Consider the following 17,751-nt stretch of genomic DNA (forward strand, 5'->3'; position numbering starts at 1 on the left):
TTCATGCCTTCAGGGAACACACACATATAAACCATACATATGTGAAAATGAGGGATGAAAGCGCTTTCTCTATGTACATGCTATTGCATTTACCCTGTTGTAATGTAATTTGATATTTATTCTTCTATTTCTTCCAACACCAAGAACTCTTCCGTGGCAGGGATTATGTCTTATACCCTCTGGCCCTAGCACCATGACTGGCAAATCAGTAATGCTCAGGGAATGTTTGTTGAATGAACATATGAACGTAATAGAATGCAACACCCAGAGGCAGCTTAATGTGCCCACAAAGGCCACTGAGTTCAAATAGAGGGCGGAAACTGGACTGAAACAATCTGATTTGGGCAGCTGTAATCAGGAAAGACTTTCTGGATGAAAGAGTCTTTCTTTTTGAAAGGCGTGAAAGAAGCCAGGGAGTGGGGGTGGGGAAAAGCTGGGTCACTTCCTGGTGCTATAATTTATTTATGGAAAGAGTGAAACAGAATTGCATTTGACCCCTGTTTCCAGCATTTTCTTGGAATGTGAATTGGAACAAGTTCTTTAGCATGTTTGAGCCTCGGTTTCCTCATCTGTACAATGGGGATAATGATCCGCACCTTTCAGGGTTATCGTGAGGATTACATAAGGCAACATGGGAGAGCACCCAGCTCAGTGCTTGGCACACAGTAGTTGCTCAGTAAATAATGACAACAACAACAATTCTCTAATACTTAACCTGAGCCAAGTACTGTTCCACTCGTTTTATATTTACTCACATGTTCCTCATAGGAAGCCTACCAGGGATGTATCATTATCCCCATTTTATATATGAGGAAACTGAGGCACAGAAGGGTTTAGTAACGTGACCGAGGCTGTAGGGTTGAAAGCCAGTGGTGAAAGCCAGGCAACCTGGCTGCTAGAGTCTACTCTGAACACTCTGCTTTTCTTCGTTCCTGCTGCGGTGGCTGCCTTTGTCTCCCAGCTTGCGAGTGTGATCCGGATGGGGCAGTGCCAGGGGTTCCCTGCGACCCAGCGACCGGGAAGTGTGTGTGCAAGGAGCATGTTCAGGGAGAGCGCTGCGACCTGTGCAAGCCGGGCTTCACCGGACTCACCTACGCCAACCCGCAGGGCTGCCACCGTGAGTAGGGGGCCTGGCCCAGCACGGCGTGGGGCAGGGCGTGCGGGACCACCAGACCCAAGACTTGCCCTGCTCATGTGCTCTCTTCAGAGAAGATCCCATCCCATAAAAGACAGTGGGAGTGTGCCAGGCCTTTGCCTGGAGGTCTGACTTGCTGCCTTCCCCAGTGCCAGGTGCTGTGCCACGGGCCTCCAGCAGGTGGCAGCGCAGGTCTGGGTTGGAAGGCGGGACTGAGTCAGCCAGAGGCGGGCTGGGCAGGCGGGCGGCCAAGCCGCCAGGTGGCTGGAACCGGTGGGAAAGCGCAGCGGCCGTGGGAGTCAGCCATGGTATCTGCAGGGAACGGCCCTGCCCAGTTCTTTTCCCAGGCTGGGCCCCCTCCCTGGATGTGTCTCCTCTAGGGGTGAGTTTTTGGTGGGGTGTTTGCCTGAGCTCAGTAGCCCTCCCTCCTGCAGGCTGTGACTGCAGCCTCCTGGGGGCCCGGCGGGACATGCCGTGTGACGAGGAGAGTGGGCGCTGCCTGTGCCTGCCCAACGTGGTGGGCCCCAAATGTGACCAGTGTGCTGCCTACCACTGGAAGCTGGCCAGCGGCCGGGGCTGCGAGCCGTGCGCCTGCGACCGGCACGGCTCCCTCAGCCCCCAGTGCAACCAGGTACGGGGTGGGGGTGGCCCGTGGGCCCCCAGCAGGGGAGGGATCCTGCACACCAGCATCTCTGTCTGGCCTCCATGCTGCCTTTCTGGGCCTTTCCATCGTCAGGCTGAACTACTCCTGTTCCCACTCCCCTTTGGGGAGGCCACCAGATGTCCCTCCCTCGGTGGCTCTCAGCCTTTGGCAATGCCTTATGCCTTCTGAAGGGCCCACTCTGGGCCTTGACTTCAGGGAATGTCTCTGAGGGGGAGCCCTTGTTTTGGGGTCACACCAGCTCTGCAGACAGCCGGTGAGCCTGGATTCTGTCTGCAGGCCGGGGATCTAGGACACAGCCCCTGACACCAGGGCAAGGCAGAGCCTGCAAGAGTCCCCTGACGGTGTCTCTCCCTCCCAGTTCACAGGGCAGTGCCCCTGTCGCGAAGGGTTTGGTGGCCTGACATGCAGTGCTGCAGCCATCCGCCGCCAGTGTCCGGACCGGACCCATGGAGATGTGGCCACGGGATGCCGAGGTGCGCGTTCAACGTGTGGGCAGTGCCGGGGCTGCCGGGGGCAGAGCACGTGGCTGGGCGGCGGCGGGGATGCACGGTCTGTGGTTTGGCAGGACAGCCGGGTTGACACGTGTGGTGTGGGCCTGGGCAGCCCCATGAGTGCCCATGCTCTGGCAGGTCAGCTTGGCCTCCCAGCCCCTCGGGCAGGCCTAAGGTCAGGCCGTCCCCACATCCCCACAACAGTGGGGTTGCTTTGCTCCCAACTTCCCTGAGAAAGAGCGTTTATCAGGAGCCGTCTCCAGGGCAGCAGCAAGGAGGGAGGACATTTCTTCCCCTTCGTAGATGGGATAGCGAGTCCGGAGGGGGAAAGGGAGTCAGTCAGTCTGATGCAGCCACAGAGCACAGGACTTGGAGCGTGCTGGACAGGTTCTGCTCTGAGCTCTGCCTCTCCCTTGCCAAGTGACTTTGAGCGGGTCACTTCCCCTCTTTGGACTCAGTTTCCTCCTCATCTCCCCACCAGACGCCTTTGTCTCCCTGGTCCTTGGCCTCTGACTGTCATTTCTCTCACTGTAGCCTGTGACTGTGACTTCCGGGGAACGGAGGGCCCAGGCTGCGACAAGGCCTCTGGCCGCTGCCTCTGCCGCCCTGGCTTGACCGGGCCCCGCTGTGACCAGTGCCAGCGAGGCTACTGCGACCGCTACCCGGTGTGTGTGGCCTGCCACCCTTGCTTCCACACCTACGACGCAGACCTCCGGGAGCAGGCCCGGCGCTTTGGCAGCCTCCGCAACGCCACCGCCAGCCTGTGGTCAGGGCCAGGTCTAGAGGACCGTGGCCTGGCCTCCCGGATCCGGGACACAAACAACAAGATCGAGCAGATCCAAGCAATTCTCAGCAGCGCCTTGGTCACAGAGCAGGAGGTGGCCCAGGTGGCCAATGGCATCTCCTCCATCAGGTGATTCCACTTCCCTGCCGAGCACTGAGAGGAATTATGCCACAAGGGTTCACATAAGGGGGGCACACTGGTCCTCTACACTTGTACAGCCCGTTACACTGCTCAAGGCACTGGCCTGTGTGCTCTCTCTTCACTGTATCTCTGCAGGCCTGTGAGGCTGGTGTGGTGGGGGGGGTATTGCTTCTGTCTTGCAGGTAAGAAAACAGGCACAGAGGTGAAGTGACGGAGCCATGTGGCCCCTGGGGGCAGAGCTGGGGCTCGGGATGCAGTCTGGGAGCCCAAGCCCTGCCTGCTTTCAAGTGCCTGGCGCTGCCGGTGGGAGAGGCAGCTCTGGATTAGTCACCCCTGTGGAGGGCATCCGAGAGGCAGGGGCTCTAAAAATAACTCACATTTGTCTTTGGAATGGAAGCGATCCTGCCCACACCCCCAGCCCACCAGCAGAGTCGCCTTCTTAGAGAGATTTGGTTCTGAAAGTTTCTATAATTAGTCTGCATTCCCTAAGCGCTGGCTTTCTGATGGTGCGCAGAGAGCCCTCCAGGTGTGGGATGGCGGCAGGGAAAAGGCAGCCGGAGAAGAATGAAAACTGAGGCTTGGTGACTCATGGATGTGCTGGAGCTTCTTTTGGGGGCTCTGGCAGAGGAGCTAGAGCAAATGTGGGGAATCATTCATTCATTTATTCACTCCGCATATTGGTTAACCGTCCATCAGGAGGTACTGGGGACACCGAAGTTAATATGACGCAGTCTTTGCCCTCGAGAGGCTCACGTGGGGACAATGATGTGTAAACTGTGAACTGCAACGTGACGCATGTTGTAAGAGAGCTGAAACTGATAGAGGGGTGGTCATGGCAGGCTTCACAGGGAGGTGCCATCTGCCCTAAGTCTCAGATTTGCGTAGTCGTCCCCTAGGCTGGAAACGCAGGCACAGGGGGTGGTCCATGGAAGGATGTTCTAGGCCCGAGCAAATCCTGGAGGGAGAGAAAGTGAGGCTTGTAGGAGGGAGCTGGTGGTTGGTTGGAGGAGCTGCAAAGGACATGGGGAGAGAGGAACCTTCGAGAGCTCAGTGGCCGTGGACCTGGGGGCAGGACCTTGAGCTCCCTTGGGCGGGGTGACCAGTGGGCAGCGTGTTGGGGTCTGGAGCGCAGTGGGAGGTGTGGACTGCGGAAGGGAGATGTGGGAGCCACGCCCTGCAGGTGGTGGCTGAAGTCAGCCTGCGGAGAGGGAGGGGGAGGGGTCAGGGTGACAGTCCTCGTGGGAGCCAGGGGCAGGGAGAGGGGGAGGAGAGTCCGGAACGCTGGGCTCAAGAGAGGTCTGAGGACCCACCTGCAGGGGGAGGGAGGAAGGCGTGCGGGTGCTCCCAGCCTCTGCCCAGCGGAGCATCTTTGCCGAGGGCCTCTGCCTGTCCTGACTCAGTAGCGGTGGTGCCAGGGCGATGGCTGGCTCTGGGGAGGCCAAGCCCCCTCCCATATTTCAGTGAAAGCTCCTCTCCCATCTCAGGCGAACTCTCCAGGGCCTGCAGCCGGATCTGCCCCTGGAGGAGGAGACACTGTCCCTCCCGGGAGACCTGGAGAGTCTGGGCAGAAGCTTCAGTCGCCTCCTCATCACGTATCAGAGCAAGAGGGAGCAGTTTGAAAAACTCAGCAGTGCCGACCCTTCTGGTGAGGAGAGGGCTCCTCAGATAGCCCCCCGCGCTGCCGGGCCACGGCATGCCACGTCCCGCTCCCCTCCTGCTCCTCCGTCTCCAAGCCTCCAGGCCCAGGAGCAGCTACTTCCCCTCCTCTCTCCCCACAGGAGCCTTCCGGATGCTGACCATGGCCTATGAGCGGTCCTCCCGCGCTGCTCAGCAGGTCTCCGACAGCTCCCGCGCACTGCGCCAGCTCAGGGACAGCCGGAGAGAGGCGGAGAGGCTGGAGCTGCAGGCGGGAGGAGGAGGCGCCGGCGGCCCCCAGCTCGCTGCACTGAGGCTAGAGATGGCTTCCCTGCCTGACCTGACACCCACCATCAACAAGGTGACTCAGGGCATGGGGTCCCACTCCCTGGAGCCCCTGCCCCAGCTAGTCACACGACTGCTGCCACCTGTTCCCCATTAGGGCAAACCTGCCCCCCTGAGAAACCCACCCCACACTGTACCCGTCCCGACCTTGTGCCCCTCACTGTGTGCCCAGCAGTTGCCAAGGAAACAAGTTTCTGGTGCCTGGTTGTCATGGACATGTCTGGCTGTGTGTTTCCTGGGTGTGGGCTGGGACCAGTGGTGGAGGGGCCTTGGGTGGCCTCTTTGACATCCCATTTCCCCTCAGCTCTGCGGCGGCTCCAGGCAGACGGCCTGCACCCCAGGAGCATGCCCTGGCGAGCTGTGTCCCCGAGACAACCGCACGACCTGCGGCTCACACTGCAGGGGTGCCCTTGCCAGGGCTGGTGGGGCCTTCCGGACGGCGGGACAGGTGGCCGAGCAGCTGCGGGGCTTCGACGCCCAGCTCCAGCAGACCAGGCAGATGGTAGGTGCGGCGAGGCGGGTGGGCACAGGCAGGATGGAGCCCTGGGCAATTCAGAGTTCCCCTTTTACCATCAGGAGACTAAAGCCCAGAGATGTTAGGCGACCTGCTCGAGGCCCCACAGCAAGTGCCAGATAGTGTGTGGAGCCAATCTTTTGGGCTTTTTTTTTTTTTTTAATCCAACATCCACACATTTCTTCTGGGGCCACACTAGGTTGGTTACAGATGCTTCCTAGGTAGGTCTTGGGGTGGAGGATGAGCCACAGAATCCTCAGAGACTGCTGAGAGGCTCCCTTGGGCTTCCACGCCTCCGACCCCTGGTGTGTGTCGGCAGATCAGGGCAGCCGAGGAGGCCGCCGCGCAGGTGCAGTCGGACGCCCAGCGCCTGGAGACCCAGGTGAGCACCAGCCGCGCCCAGATGGAGGAAGACGTCCGCCGCACGCGGCTCCTCATCCAGCAGGTCCGCGACTTCCTCACAGGTGAGGCTGGTCTGCCCCCTGCCCCTGGCGGACGCCTCCTGCCCGTCCCTCCCTCCCACGTTCAGGTCATCAGCTGGCCGCCTCCTCTCTCATCCCCACACCCGCCACCACCCTGGCCCAGGCCCCCGTGGCGCGGCTGGACCGTTGCCAGGGCCTTCTCATTGTTCCCTCGCCTCCCCCTGCTCCCCGGTGACCCATTCTCCTTCTCAACAGAGCAGCCTGAAACGTCTTTGAAAAATGTCTAAGTCAGATCATCACATCCCGCTCTTGCTTAAAATCCTTCAGTGGCTTCACCTCGTCCTTGGAATAAATTCCCCGCTCCTCCCACGGCCTGCAAAGTCTGGCCTCTGTCCATGGCTTGGCTGTGACCTTGCGCTCCTCTCCCCTTCGCTCACGGACTGTCCTTAGGCAGGTCAGGCTGCCTGCTTCGGGGACCTTTATTTGCTCTTTGCCCGGAATGCTTTTTCCAAGGCTGCTGCTGCCTGTGGCCTCTCCTGACCCCCCTTTCTGTGGTTGTCCCCTCCTGCCCCATTCCCCGCTGCAGTCTTACCTCCATGGCACTGCTCAGACTCATGCATTTGTCTACAGATGAATTATTTGTCACTGCACTAGACTGTAAATTCCAAGCGGGCAGTGATAGTCGTCTGTCTTGGTCACCGCTGTATCACCCAGCATAAGGCCAGACACAGAAAGGCACCGACACTGGCGGAAGGAATAAATGAGCAGATCCCCTCCCCGGCTGCCCTGGGGAGTGAGGAAGGGCTGTGGGATGGAAAGATCCCTGGACAGGACCCAGGGGACTGGTGTGACTTTGGGCAGGTTGCTTTTCTTTTTGCCTCGCCTTTTGCTTCTATAAACAGGAATGGTAGTATTTCGCGGTTTATTCTGAGGATCAAATAACTGATGTAAAATGTGTTTTGAAAAACTAAAGGTGCCTCAGGAACGAGAGTTGGTATTATTAGATCTCTGGTTCCTGCCAGGGAGTTTGCTTGGCTGGGAGCCCAGTTAATAGGAGCTGAGGGCTTAGTGTAATGACAGTGACTCTTCTTGCTACTATGACGGTGTTTTTGCCCAAATAGGCCAAAGCCCCCTCCGGAGTGCAGATGGCAGGTCAGAGAGAGGCAGGAAGGACCCACTGAGGACCCATGACTTGCTTAAGGCCTTGAGGTCCACACTGGAGGGAGGTGTTACCTGGGGGATGCAGGGAGATGGGGCCCAACTAATGCGGATGACAGGGCAGGCCAGGGGCTGGGGCTCAGACTTGCAGGGTGTCTTGCCCTGCCGAGTCAAGCCCAGTGAGGCTGAACGGCCACTCAGCCTGCCTTGACCTCAGCCAGGGCCCTGGCCTCCGGGCTGGGAGGTGGGGTGGAATCCTCTCGTGCAGGGGCTGCCAGGCTCTCGTGAACAGGTGGGGAGCTGCCAGGCCCCTTTTGTCGTCTCCGTTAAACTCATGTCTCAGGTCAAGTCCTAGGATGAGTCCAGGGGCAGAGAGAAAAATCAGGGCCTGAGAGAGGCCTGGACCCGGGAAGTTTCCCGCAGTTGTCAGAGTGGCAAGTTCTAGTCTCCAGGGTCCTAGCACAGGAGGCGCCCCGTGCTGTCTGCTGTTGGATGCAGGGTCGCGGTGTGGGAGTGAGAGTAGAAGTTCTATGGGGGGAGGGGGAGGAGAAGACATCGTCTTCCCCAGTTCTTCAAATGGAATTGTTAAGGTTTATTAAGTTATTGTTACTGAATGTCAGGCATGTATTACATTATTTAATCCTGACTACATCAGCTAAGTACTATCATTACTTCCACTTTACGCATAAAGAATCTAGGCACAGAGAGGTTAAGCTGCTTGCCCGAAGGCCTCCAGCTTGGAGGTGGTGCAAGTAGGAGTCAGGCCTGATAACTCACTTCATCATGCACACTCTACGTTACTGCACTGTGGGATGAACACACACACGGGTGCACGCTCTGGCCTCCTTGCCTTTGCTAATGCTTTTCCTCTCCCCTCCCCCGCCTGCCCCGACCTGGCTGACTCTAGGAGTCCTCCCTGTACCTATAGACTGGGTCAGGCGCCCCTCCCATGGCCATCCCAGCACCTGCACTCACCTTCTCACTCCGTGTTGTGCTTCCTTGTGTATGTGCCGTCTCTCCCACTAGATTTCCAGCTCCATAAGGGCAGGGACCGAGTCTAATTTGATTTGCAGTCTGAGCTCCTCCTGCGCTATTGTTCAAAACATTGCATATACTTGCTGAGCCCAGCCTGATACCCAGAAGGCCATGGAAGCGGGTGTCACGCAGACCAAGCTCGTGCATGCGGCAGAAGCAATGCGGAATGAAGGAAGGGCCAGAGCTAGGCACGTGCTCAGGGTGGGAGGCTCTCTGCAGGTGGAGCATATGAAGCCTTGTTTTGAGAGTAGGACTCTGGGTGAGACGAAGGGTTGACGGTCTCTGTGTGAGGGTCCTCGTGAAAGCTTGTGTTTGAGATAAACCCACCATGTTAAACTCAGCCGCAATTATTACTTGGGCCCCTGCAGTGCTGCTGCATGCACCCGAGGGACCCGGACATGAATGGGCGTGACTTCCACCTTCTGGAGTGTCCTTCCGCCTAGCGTAGGGAGGGGGCTGGGGATGGGACCTGTGTAGCCAGCTGGTGAGGAAACCCTCTGGTTGTGGAACGAGGCTGGGCTCGGGGCCCCACAGGAGTTCAGGCCCCAGGGCAAGCCATCGGGGTGGGTGGTGCCCCTTCCCCAACACCTCGATGCCAGTGCAATCTGTAAGAGGGAACAGGGAGAGATGGGGAGGGGATGTCCTCTCTGTACCTCTTATTCTCTGACCCAGCGTTGGTGCAACAACTCTTGCCAGGAGATTATTTCACGTCATGCCCTCAGGTTGGGGATCATCATTCCCATTTCCCAGATCAGGAAACTGAGCTCAGAGAAGCCACTTGACTTGCCTCGGGCTGCTTGAATAGCAAAGAGGAGATTTGGATCTGGAACCTTTTCAGTCCTCCATTCACTCTGCAAACCCCGAGGACCTCCAAGTGCCAGGCACTGCGCAGGGTCTGGGGGTATGGCCGTGGACAAAACCCAGTCCCTGCCCTCATGGGGCTTTCGTTCTACTGGGGAAAGAAACAAAAATCTAGTTGAATGAGTTCGGTGTTCAGCCTGTGGGTGTTGCTAAGTGCTCAAGAGAAAGACGCGGCAGGGAGGGAAGATAAGGAATGCTGGTCTAGGGTGGAGGCTGCGATTCTAGATTGGGTGGCCGGGGTTGGCCTCTCTGAGAAGGTGACTTTCCAGCAAAGACCTGATGATTCTTATCTGCCTTTGCAAACACGAGCATTCCGGCCTGAGGAGGGGTGCGGGGAAGGGGTCTTACTGCCAAGGAAGCAGCTCCAGTTCCTGGCCGTTCTTCCACATTTAGGGCTGATTATGTGTGTGCTGCAGGCATTGCTCGGTACCAGCTGTCTGGCACCACCTCTGTCTCCCCAGCCCACAGCTTCCTGTGGCACCAGACACTTAGTTGCCACAGCTGTGCTGACACTCCCTCCCCACGCCTCCTCCTAGCGCCAGCGTGGAGCACAGGACAATCATCCTCCTACAGCATTCCCAGACGCTCCCGGAGAACAGGCACTGTGTCTGGTTGAGAGGGGCACCGTGGCAGAGGGCCACTGCATGTGACTCCTGTGGGTGCCGCTCAGCCTGGAGAGGCCTCAGATCTTTGGGGAGCTGAGTGGGCTCCCACATCTGATGCACGGCTGCCTTCCAGATCCCGACACCGATGCAGCCACCATCCAGAAGGTCAGCGAGGCCGTGCTGGCCCTGTGGCTGCCCACAGACTCAGCTACCGTCCTGCAGAAAATGAACGAGATCCAGGCCATCGCGGCCAGGCTCCCCAACGTGGACCTGGTGCTGTCCCAGACCAAGCAGGACATTGCGCGGGCCCGCAGGCTCCAGGCTGAGGCCGAACAGGCCAGGTATGGCCTTGGCCTTGTACTTCTCCCTGCATGGGATTGGGCTGGTGTGTGGCTCCCCAACCCCATTGCCGGGAGAGGGGTGCAGAGGGTGGGGAGACAGGAAGGGATGTTTACTGTGGCGGGGGGATGGCTAAGTGATACCCAGAGTCCAAGTTAAACTTTTCTTGCGTGACCCCGTCTTCCCTATTGAAAACCGTGCCCGGCGGGTGTCTCAGGCATAACGTTCACATCCGTCGTGTCTGCTTGGTGGGGTCCTGGGAGGTCCCAGCTGCTGAGTCAGCAGTCCCCTTACTCTTTGTCTTGGCTGGGTAGGGTGTGATGATGGTGCATGATGTGAAGCACACATTTATTCCTTCACCGTTCACTCATTCTCTCTCTCCTCTCCTTTCTGCCTCCCTCACCCAGGAGCCGAGCCCACACGGTGGAGGGCCAGGTGGAGGATGTGGTCGGGAACCTGCGGCAGGGCACGGTGGCGCTGCAGGAGGCTCAGGACACCATGCAAGGCACCAGCCGCTCCCTTCGGCTTATCCAGGACAGGGTTGCTGAGGTGAGGAGTTATGGCTTCCGCCCCCACTATTTGGGAATGAACAGACAGATGTAGGTGCAAGGCATAGAAGGTGCCAGAAAGTGACCTGAAGGAACCTGGGCTGGAGTTCTAGAGAAGGAGGGGTACAAGCCTTGGGGCCGACTTTGAGCCTTGGGTTTTCTGGTCTCGTGGCTGGGATGCAGAAGGCATGGGTGAACGCAGGAGTGGGGGGTCAGCTGGGCTGGAGAAGGAAGGGCCGGGGTGTCAGGGGACAGATAGGGGCTTGGGAGGGGGCAGTCATGACGTCCTGGGGGGAGAGAGCTTCTGCTACCTGCTGAGTTGGAGAAAAGGTGGGGACGAAGGCCCTTGCCTGGGAGACCCACCACAAACCCCACATCTCCCTCTTTCCATACAGGTTCAGCAGGTCCTGGGGCCGGCGGAAAGGCTGGTGACAGGCATGACAGAGCAGCTGGGTGACTTCTGGGCACGGATGGAGGAGCTCCGCCGCCAGGCCCAGCAGCAGCGGGCGCAGGCAGTCCGGGCCGAGCAGCTTGCAGAAGGCGCCAACAAGCGGGCGCTGAGTGCCCAGGAGGTACAGAGAGGACAGAGTCAGCCAGTGAGGCACAGCCAGTGAGGGGTCCTGAGCAGGAGGGGACTTAGCACACTTTATAAAACCATGGACTCAACTGTGCTTAGAATAACAGAACCAGAGGGGCCTCCAGGATTAACCTAAACCTGGCCAGGTGTCTGATTTCTCTCTCTGCTGCCTTTGGTGTTACTGGCTCAGGGACGCTGGAGCTGATCTAGTCTGATCCCTCTCCTTTTACAGATGAGGGGTGCCTTGTCCGTAGGCCTGACACTCATCTACCAAGCAGGTCTCTTGACACCCAATGCAGAGCTTGTCTCCTGGGTCCCCAGGGAGGACAGACAGTCTTTCCTTATTATTGTCAGAATTAGATGAGAGAGAAGATCAAAGAGCCATTCTCGGTGTCCCAAGTGTACCACCTGCAAACCCTGGGCCAGGAACATTGGCACTTGCAATCCTGGTACAGTGACCAAGTTGCTACGTCCTCTGTCAAGTAGCAGCTTAATAGTAACATACTATTATGTGCCTGACATTGTGCAGGAAGTGACGTGGGCGATAACAGGAGCTGGAGATGGAGGGAGGGAAATACAGAAGTTTAAGACACAGTCTGTGGCTCGGGGGTTTTTACGGGCAAACCCAACCCTACCGGGGAATAATAGGACGCACCTTATCACTGTGTGTTGATTTGGGTGATATCAAGTGCTTTAAGCACAGGCCTTTAGGACCTTGGATGCTGATGACGGCACTGAGACTGTTCTACCTCTTTCAGGGATTTGAGAGAATAAAGCAAAAATATGCCGAGTTGAAGGACCGGCTGGGTCGGAGTCCCTTGCTGGGTGAGCAGGGCAGCCGGATTCTGGACGTCAAGACAGAGGCGGAGGAGCTGTTTGGAGAGACCATGGAGATGATGGACAGGATGAAAGGTGAGGGAATGGTCCAGGGCGTGGGCGGCCAGGCACCCCGGAAGGCTGGTGCCAGCCCAGGGCTCCCGAGGCCCACTCTTGTTGGAGCCAGCGGAGCTAAGGGAGTGAGGTCAGGTGGGTGTCCTGAGCACCTAGGAGGTGAGAGGTGCACGACGGGGCGGGGGCATGCAGAGATGTTCACACGACCCGGCCCACCGTCAAGAAGCGTGCAGTCCAGATGGGGCCATTCTCCCCGTTGCCTGCGCGATGCACAGAGCTGTATTCGACAGGACAAGGCGGTCTGTGCTGGGGGCAGAATAATAAGAGCTCTAGGGGTTCAGAGAATAAATAATTTCAGAGAGACATGGTCAGTGAAGGGAGGAAAGGATGGGATTGGAGGCAGGTCTGGGAGGATGCATAGGCCTGGGAGAGGCTGTGAGGAGGAGGACTAGAGTGGTGAGAAGGAGCAAGGCATGCTCTGAGGCTAGGACAGGAGAGGAGGGTTGACGAGGAGCCGGGGGGAAAGAAGTGGGGACAGTGTGGCTGGGTCCATGTGCTGGGCTTCCAGTGTGAGCAGGAGGAGGGTGGACAGCCCTGGAGGCAGTAGGGCATATCTGAGGGTTTTGGATATGGCAGACATAGTGAAAGTAGCTTTTGAAAGGGTTCTGAGGTTTCCTCAGGAACCAGAGTCAGTCTCTAAGGCGAGATGATAGGACACGGGGCTGGTGTGTCCAGTGAATGCCACAGGCAGAGTTTCTCTGGGTTTCAGCAGAAGTGATTGGCAGAAGTCTCTTTGCGTAGCCAAGTGGATCCCACAGAGAAGCCTGGGCTGGTGGGTTGCTGACAAACAGACGTGAGGCTGTAGGACGTGCAACCCCTGAGTGCAAGGCGAGAGGTGCCGACCCAGGGGAGGAGCCAGCGGCTGGGTCAGTGCCTGCTCTGGCCTTGCTCTTCGATGCTTTTCATGACAATCAAGAATTTGTTTATCAGATCTGTGGGTGACAGAGAGTTAAGACACCGGATAACAGAGCCAATATTCTAAGACAATAAATAGCAAAAGTCTAAAAGGATGGGCTGAAGCTAATGGATAAAATTAAATAAGGAGAAAAGTGGCCTCACACTCTGGCCCTGTTTGGGCTTGAACCCACAGGTACAGCTCAGGGGAGGCCTGGCCTCCCAGTGGCTACGGCCACTGAAGACACTTTATAACTGCTGAGTGATAAGCAAACATGAATTGTCACTCACCAGAAAATGACCCAAGACTTTGTGTAACTGCAAGCTTGTTATAGCTGGCAATGTCTTGCTACTGCCAAAAGAATTAATAAGCACAAAGCAGCCGAAGTAAGGGGAGTACTAGCTCAGGGGTGACAGCAACACTATGTAGCCCCTGGTGTGGCACGTGCCCACCAACCAGAAAAGGCTCAGGGGGTAGCACTGGAATAGGAACGTACCTGCTTGCAGGAATTGACCTTTAATTGCAGGGTAATGGGAGGATGGTGCATGGGGGCCTCCCGGGGGCTGAGAACAGCAGCTGTTTAACAATCGCTATGGGCATATTTCAATATTTTATCAACCTGTGAGTCCATGTGGGTCCCACCGGCTCAATGTCAGCCCAGTGATAAGCTGTTACACTCTGCTCATGGGAGCTCACCCATGAGCATGATGCTCCGGTGATGGCTCCTACATCCTCGGAAGGGATGTGGACAGACCTGCACGCATCTGGGGTACGGGGAGTGACTCAGCCATTGTATCAGATGAGGAGTGGATGAAAGAACTAGAGACGTTTAGCCCGGAGACAGTAAATCCTCGGAAGAGTGAAGGATTGCCACGTGGGGGCAGAGCAGATGCCTTCTCGTACCCGCAGGAGACAGACCTGCGACAACCGGGTGGAAGCAAGAAGGGGTCAGAGTTTGGCTTCATGAGAAGATGATTTTTGAATAACCAGAGCTGCCTTAAAGTTGGAGCCTCGTGAGGCGGGCCCTGCTCCCCCTCTATTCCCGGAGAAGTTCAGGCCGAGGCTGGGTACCAGCTTTCGTGGATGTGGTAGAGACACTCCTGCCTAGAGGGATGGGGGTGCTGGCATAATCTGGTGGTGGTGTGCAGAATGCACCGGAGGAGGATGCCTAGATTTATCTGGAATGGCACTTTGGGGCGAGAAAGTGGGGAGGAATTCTGGTCACCCGGCCGGTTCTTTTGCCCACTTGAGGATCGTTGGTGGGATGGCAGCTGTCTGGGTCCACCAACGTCAGGTTGCTAATCTGGGTGCCTGTGGCCTCCTTCATCAGCCTGGGACAACTGAGAGAGCCTGGAGCAGAGAGAGGGGCAGGGGCACAGGGATAATTGGGAGTGGGGGCCTCCGGGGCCTCGGCCCTGCCAGGTTTCTGAGCGTGGGGTAGAGGCTGGAGGGGCGCGAGGCTGGAGGCATCACTGCCTCAGCGGCCAGATTCCCCTGGACGGCGTTTCTCCTGCGAGTGCTGCCTCCAGGAAGGGGAGGAGAAGGAAGAGTCGGGAGGCTTTGGGTGTCTCACCGTCAACTCCTCCTCCCGCTGCTGTTCCATTTGCCGCAGACATGGAGTCAGAGCTCCTGCGGGGCAGCCAGGCCATCATGCTGCGCTCGGCGGACCTGACCGGGCTGGAGAAGCGCGTGGAGCAGATCCGAGACCACATCAACGCGCGCGTGCTCTACTACGCCACCTGCAAGTGACGCGCCAGTGCCAGCCCCGGCCCCGCTCACCTGCCCTCTTTGCTCTTGGGGGGCAGACTGGGTTGGAATGCTTTGCGGCCTCAGGGGACTTTGATGCTGCTCAGGCACAGCCTGGACCACTCCCGGTGTGCGGCTATTAAGGTCACCCTGGGCTTCCGCTGAGCCTCAGCTGATGGGGCAACTACATTTGAAGGACGAAGACGGTGGAGGTGGGCATGTCATCATGACTAGGAGCTTTCCAGCCAAGGGAGCTGGGCTGGGCAGTGTCCTTGCCCTTTGTTTTCTGTTGTAGCTGAATCCTAGACCAACACAAAAACTTAACAAAAAATAATGTAAAAATGAAAAGGCCAATAAAAATCTTTGGAAAAGAGCCTTGGAGGTTCAAAGAGGGAAAATGACCTGTGTCCCAGCTAAGTAAGCCTTTATTCTTGTTTCTGCCTCCCACGTGGAGTTCCTGGGTGCTCCCGCTCCATTCAGCTTGCTTGGCACCCAGACTAGGGGGCCTGGGCCCCTCTGCCCCAGGATCCAATGGGTTCTATCCTTGAGAGACCAGAGGTGCAGTTTTCACCTTTGAACAGCCCTACAGCTTCTCATTTACAGATGGGACAGAGAACTCCATAGAAGCAAAGTAACGTGTCCCAAATCACAGAGCTCCCAGAGGCAGGACGAAGACTAGGATCTCGAGGTCTCAAATGTAAATGGGTGTGTGTGCAGGTGGTGATGGGGGGCTATGGAATGGCATGAACATCTGTGTGCTAACCGTGGCCCAGGCAGGCCCCGTGTGAGGCATTTTATCTACATTACCTTCTTGACCATCGTTAATGATGTTAATTATTCACTCAGTGCTGTGCTCGGCACATCACCTGCATTATCTCACGATGTGGGTGCTGCTGTTATTCCCATTGGACAAGTGAAGAGACCAGGCACAGAAGGCTAAGTCAAGGTCACAGACACGGCAGGTTGGGGCAGAGCTGGGCTCAAAGTCATGCCCATCTAATGCGGTCATTAAGAAAACAGCTGCTTGAGCCAGACTGCCTGGGCTCCACCAGAACCCACCCCAAGGGGCTGTCGGGAGGAGTAGCTGAGTCAGTGGTGTAACTCGCGTAACTCATGTCACAGGGTGCCTGGCACACTGCACGCTCCTAATACCCACTAGCCACAGTGCTGGCTCCTCCCTGACCTCGGCTGCCCGTGAACGTCCCACTCCAGACAGGCTCAGACGTCTCCTGACTTTGCAAGAACCAAATGAAACCTTGTAGAGAAAAATATGTCCATTTTATTGTGCACAACACTGAGCATGAAGCTGGAGGGGGCGGGGGACAGTGAGGGAACTGGGGAGGGACAAGAACACGTGCCTGTCTTTCAAGGAGAGAAAGGGAAACAGAGGCGGGATTAGAATTCCTGGCTGAAAGTAAAATAGTCAACTTCCAACGTTAAGGTAATTGGTTGTGTGCGTGGAGGGCATGTGGCCAGGGCGAGAATTCCTCACAGTCCCTAGTCGTGAGTGTCTTTCGATTCCACCCTGGAGGGTGCGGCACTGCTTTTAGATTGAGGCACAGAGGGAGGGGACAGAAGTGTGCCCGGGAGCTGGCTGGCTGGGTCTCAGCGTGGGTGAGAATTAGCCCGCAGTTAAGGATCAGAACTTCGAGAGCTCACGGCAGACCATGGGGAGCTGCCTGTCGTTCATGCAGATGGGCAGGCAACTACGTCAATGAGCCCATTCTGGCCATGAGGACGGAGCGTGTGCAGAGCGGGGGCTGGGTGGATGCTCCATATGGCTTTGCTTAGAGGAGGTGACACAGCCTGGCCAGCCCATTAAGCTTTTCACGACAAACAGCATAGACCCAGGCGAGAGCTATCTACGCACGCTGCACAGAGCCACGGTACGTGGGGTGTAGGGGCAGAGAGCAGGCAGGTCAGGGGGACCTGGAAGCCGGCGGGTGCTGCTCCTCCTGCCCGTAGCTTCAACTGAGGCCTCCGTGCCTTGGGGCTTCCTCCCGGGCCTCCTTAAGGGGCTGGTGCTTCTGACCAGAACCGGCTCCTGCCAGGCCCTGCTCCACTTGCTCTTCTGTCCTCGCTCTGCCAGGTAGACGCCATGTTTGGAAGGGCGGAGAAGAGTTGAACATCTCTCCTGCAGGGAAGGGGTGCAGGATGAGGGTGGGGCTGCCACCTCCAGCCCCCCGCAGACCCCATCACTGAGACTCCGGCATGGGGCTCTCCTCTGGGACGGGAGCTCTCCCCAGGCCCTGGGTCCTGGCCCTCTGGCCTCTCGTCCTCACCTGAAAGGTGCAGTGACACGGGCACAGGCTCCAGGGATCACATGATGAGACAGACCCCAGTCTGCCCTGCCCGGCAGTGGGAGCTGCCACCGGCTTTCACAGGCACCAGGACCTCTGATTTGAAGTTCCTAGAAAGGAAAGGAAGCAGCAGCCTTTGAAGCATTTGAGGAAGGGAGACGATTTGGGGGGTAGTTCTCTGTGCCTGCGGCATCCACTCAGCTCTGCCTTCACGAGGTTCAGAAAGTCCAAACCCCTGCAGAGAACACATGCAAGACAACCAAGTCCTGCTGACCCCGTTCCTCCTCCAAGACACAGAGGCCCTGGCAACTCGAGGAATCTAATGCTCACCACTCACATGTACCCAGTTTTCTGTGGGCTTTTATAATCTGTTGCTTCACTGAACTTTTACAGTGCCTCTGTGAGGCAGGCTGAGCAGGTAAATATACTTCAATCAACCCATTTTACAGATGAGCAAACTAGAGGCAGAGACATTCACTGACTTGCCAATGGGCTCGCAGCCAGTGAGTGACAGGGACAGGGCTGAAAGCCTTTCCCTTGACCCCTGACCCAGAGCTCTTCCCACCCTTTAGAGCTCCCATGAGCAGGAGAGGCTTCTTGGTCCA

At 57.4% G+C, this 17,751-nt stretch overlaps 2 protein-coding genes across 3 annotated transcripts in view; one reads left to right on the forward strand and one right to left on the reverse strand.

Moving 5' to 3' along the window:
• LAMB3 (laminin, beta 3) overlaps window positions 1–15,239 on the forward strand; it is a 37,458-nt gene extending 22,219 nt beyond the window's left edge. Inside the window, exons 12-24 of the mRNA XM_012638377.1 lie at window positions 962–1,117; window positions 1,570–1,766; window positions 2,158–2,272; window positions 2,825–3,203; window positions 4,700–4,860; window positions 4,994–5,211; window positions 5,500–5,697; window positions 6,029–6,173; window positions 9,924–10,131; window positions 10,537–10,678; window positions 11,073–11,249; window positions 12,013–12,166; window positions 14,713–15,239. Coding sequence (XP_012493831.1) covers window positions 962–1,117; window positions 1,570–1,766; window positions 2,158–2,272; window positions 2,825–3,203; window positions 4,700–4,860; window positions 4,994–5,211; window positions 5,500–5,697; window positions 6,029–6,173; window positions 9,924–10,131; window positions 10,537–10,678; window positions 11,073–11,249; window positions 12,013–12,166; window positions 14,713–14,849 — 2,387 coding nt within the window. The 3' untranslated portion in view covers window positions 14,850–15,239. The remainder of the gene's footprint in view (window positions 1–961; window positions 1,118–1,569; window positions 1,767–2,157; window positions 2,273–2,824; window positions 3,204–4,699; window positions 4,861–4,993; window positions 5,212–5,499; window positions 5,698–6,028; window positions 6,174–9,923; window positions 10,132–10,536; window positions 10,679–11,072; window positions 11,250–12,012; window positions 12,167–14,712) is intronic.
• Window positions 15,240–16,105: 866 nt separating this feature from the next.
• Window positions 16,106–17,751, reverse strand: part of CAMK1G (calcium/calmodulin-dependent protein kinase IG) — a 30,508-nt gene continuing 28,862 nt past the window's right edge. The window contains exons 12-13 of one of the 2 annotated variants that reach the window (XM_012638337.1): window positions 17,129–17,256; window positions 16,106–16,980 (exon numbers count right to left, since the gene is read on the reverse strand). In XM_012638337.1, the coding sequence (XP_012493791.1) occupies window positions 17,166–17,256 (91 nt within the window). In that variant the 3' untranslated portion in view covers window positions 16,106–16,980; window positions 17,129–17,165. The remainder of the gene's footprint in view (window positions 16,981–17,128; window positions 17,257–17,751) is intronic. The other variant, XM_012638338.1, reaches the window with a different exon arrangement.

Source organism: Propithecus coquereli, unplaced genomic scaffold (genome assembly GCF_000956105.1).
Source record: "Propithecus coquereli isolate 6110/MARCELLA unplaced genomic scaffold, Pcoq_1.0 Scaffold129, whole genome shotgun sequence".
Lineage (NCBI taxonomy): Eukaryota > Metazoa > Chordata > Mammalia > Primates > Indriidae > Propithecus > Propithecus coquereli.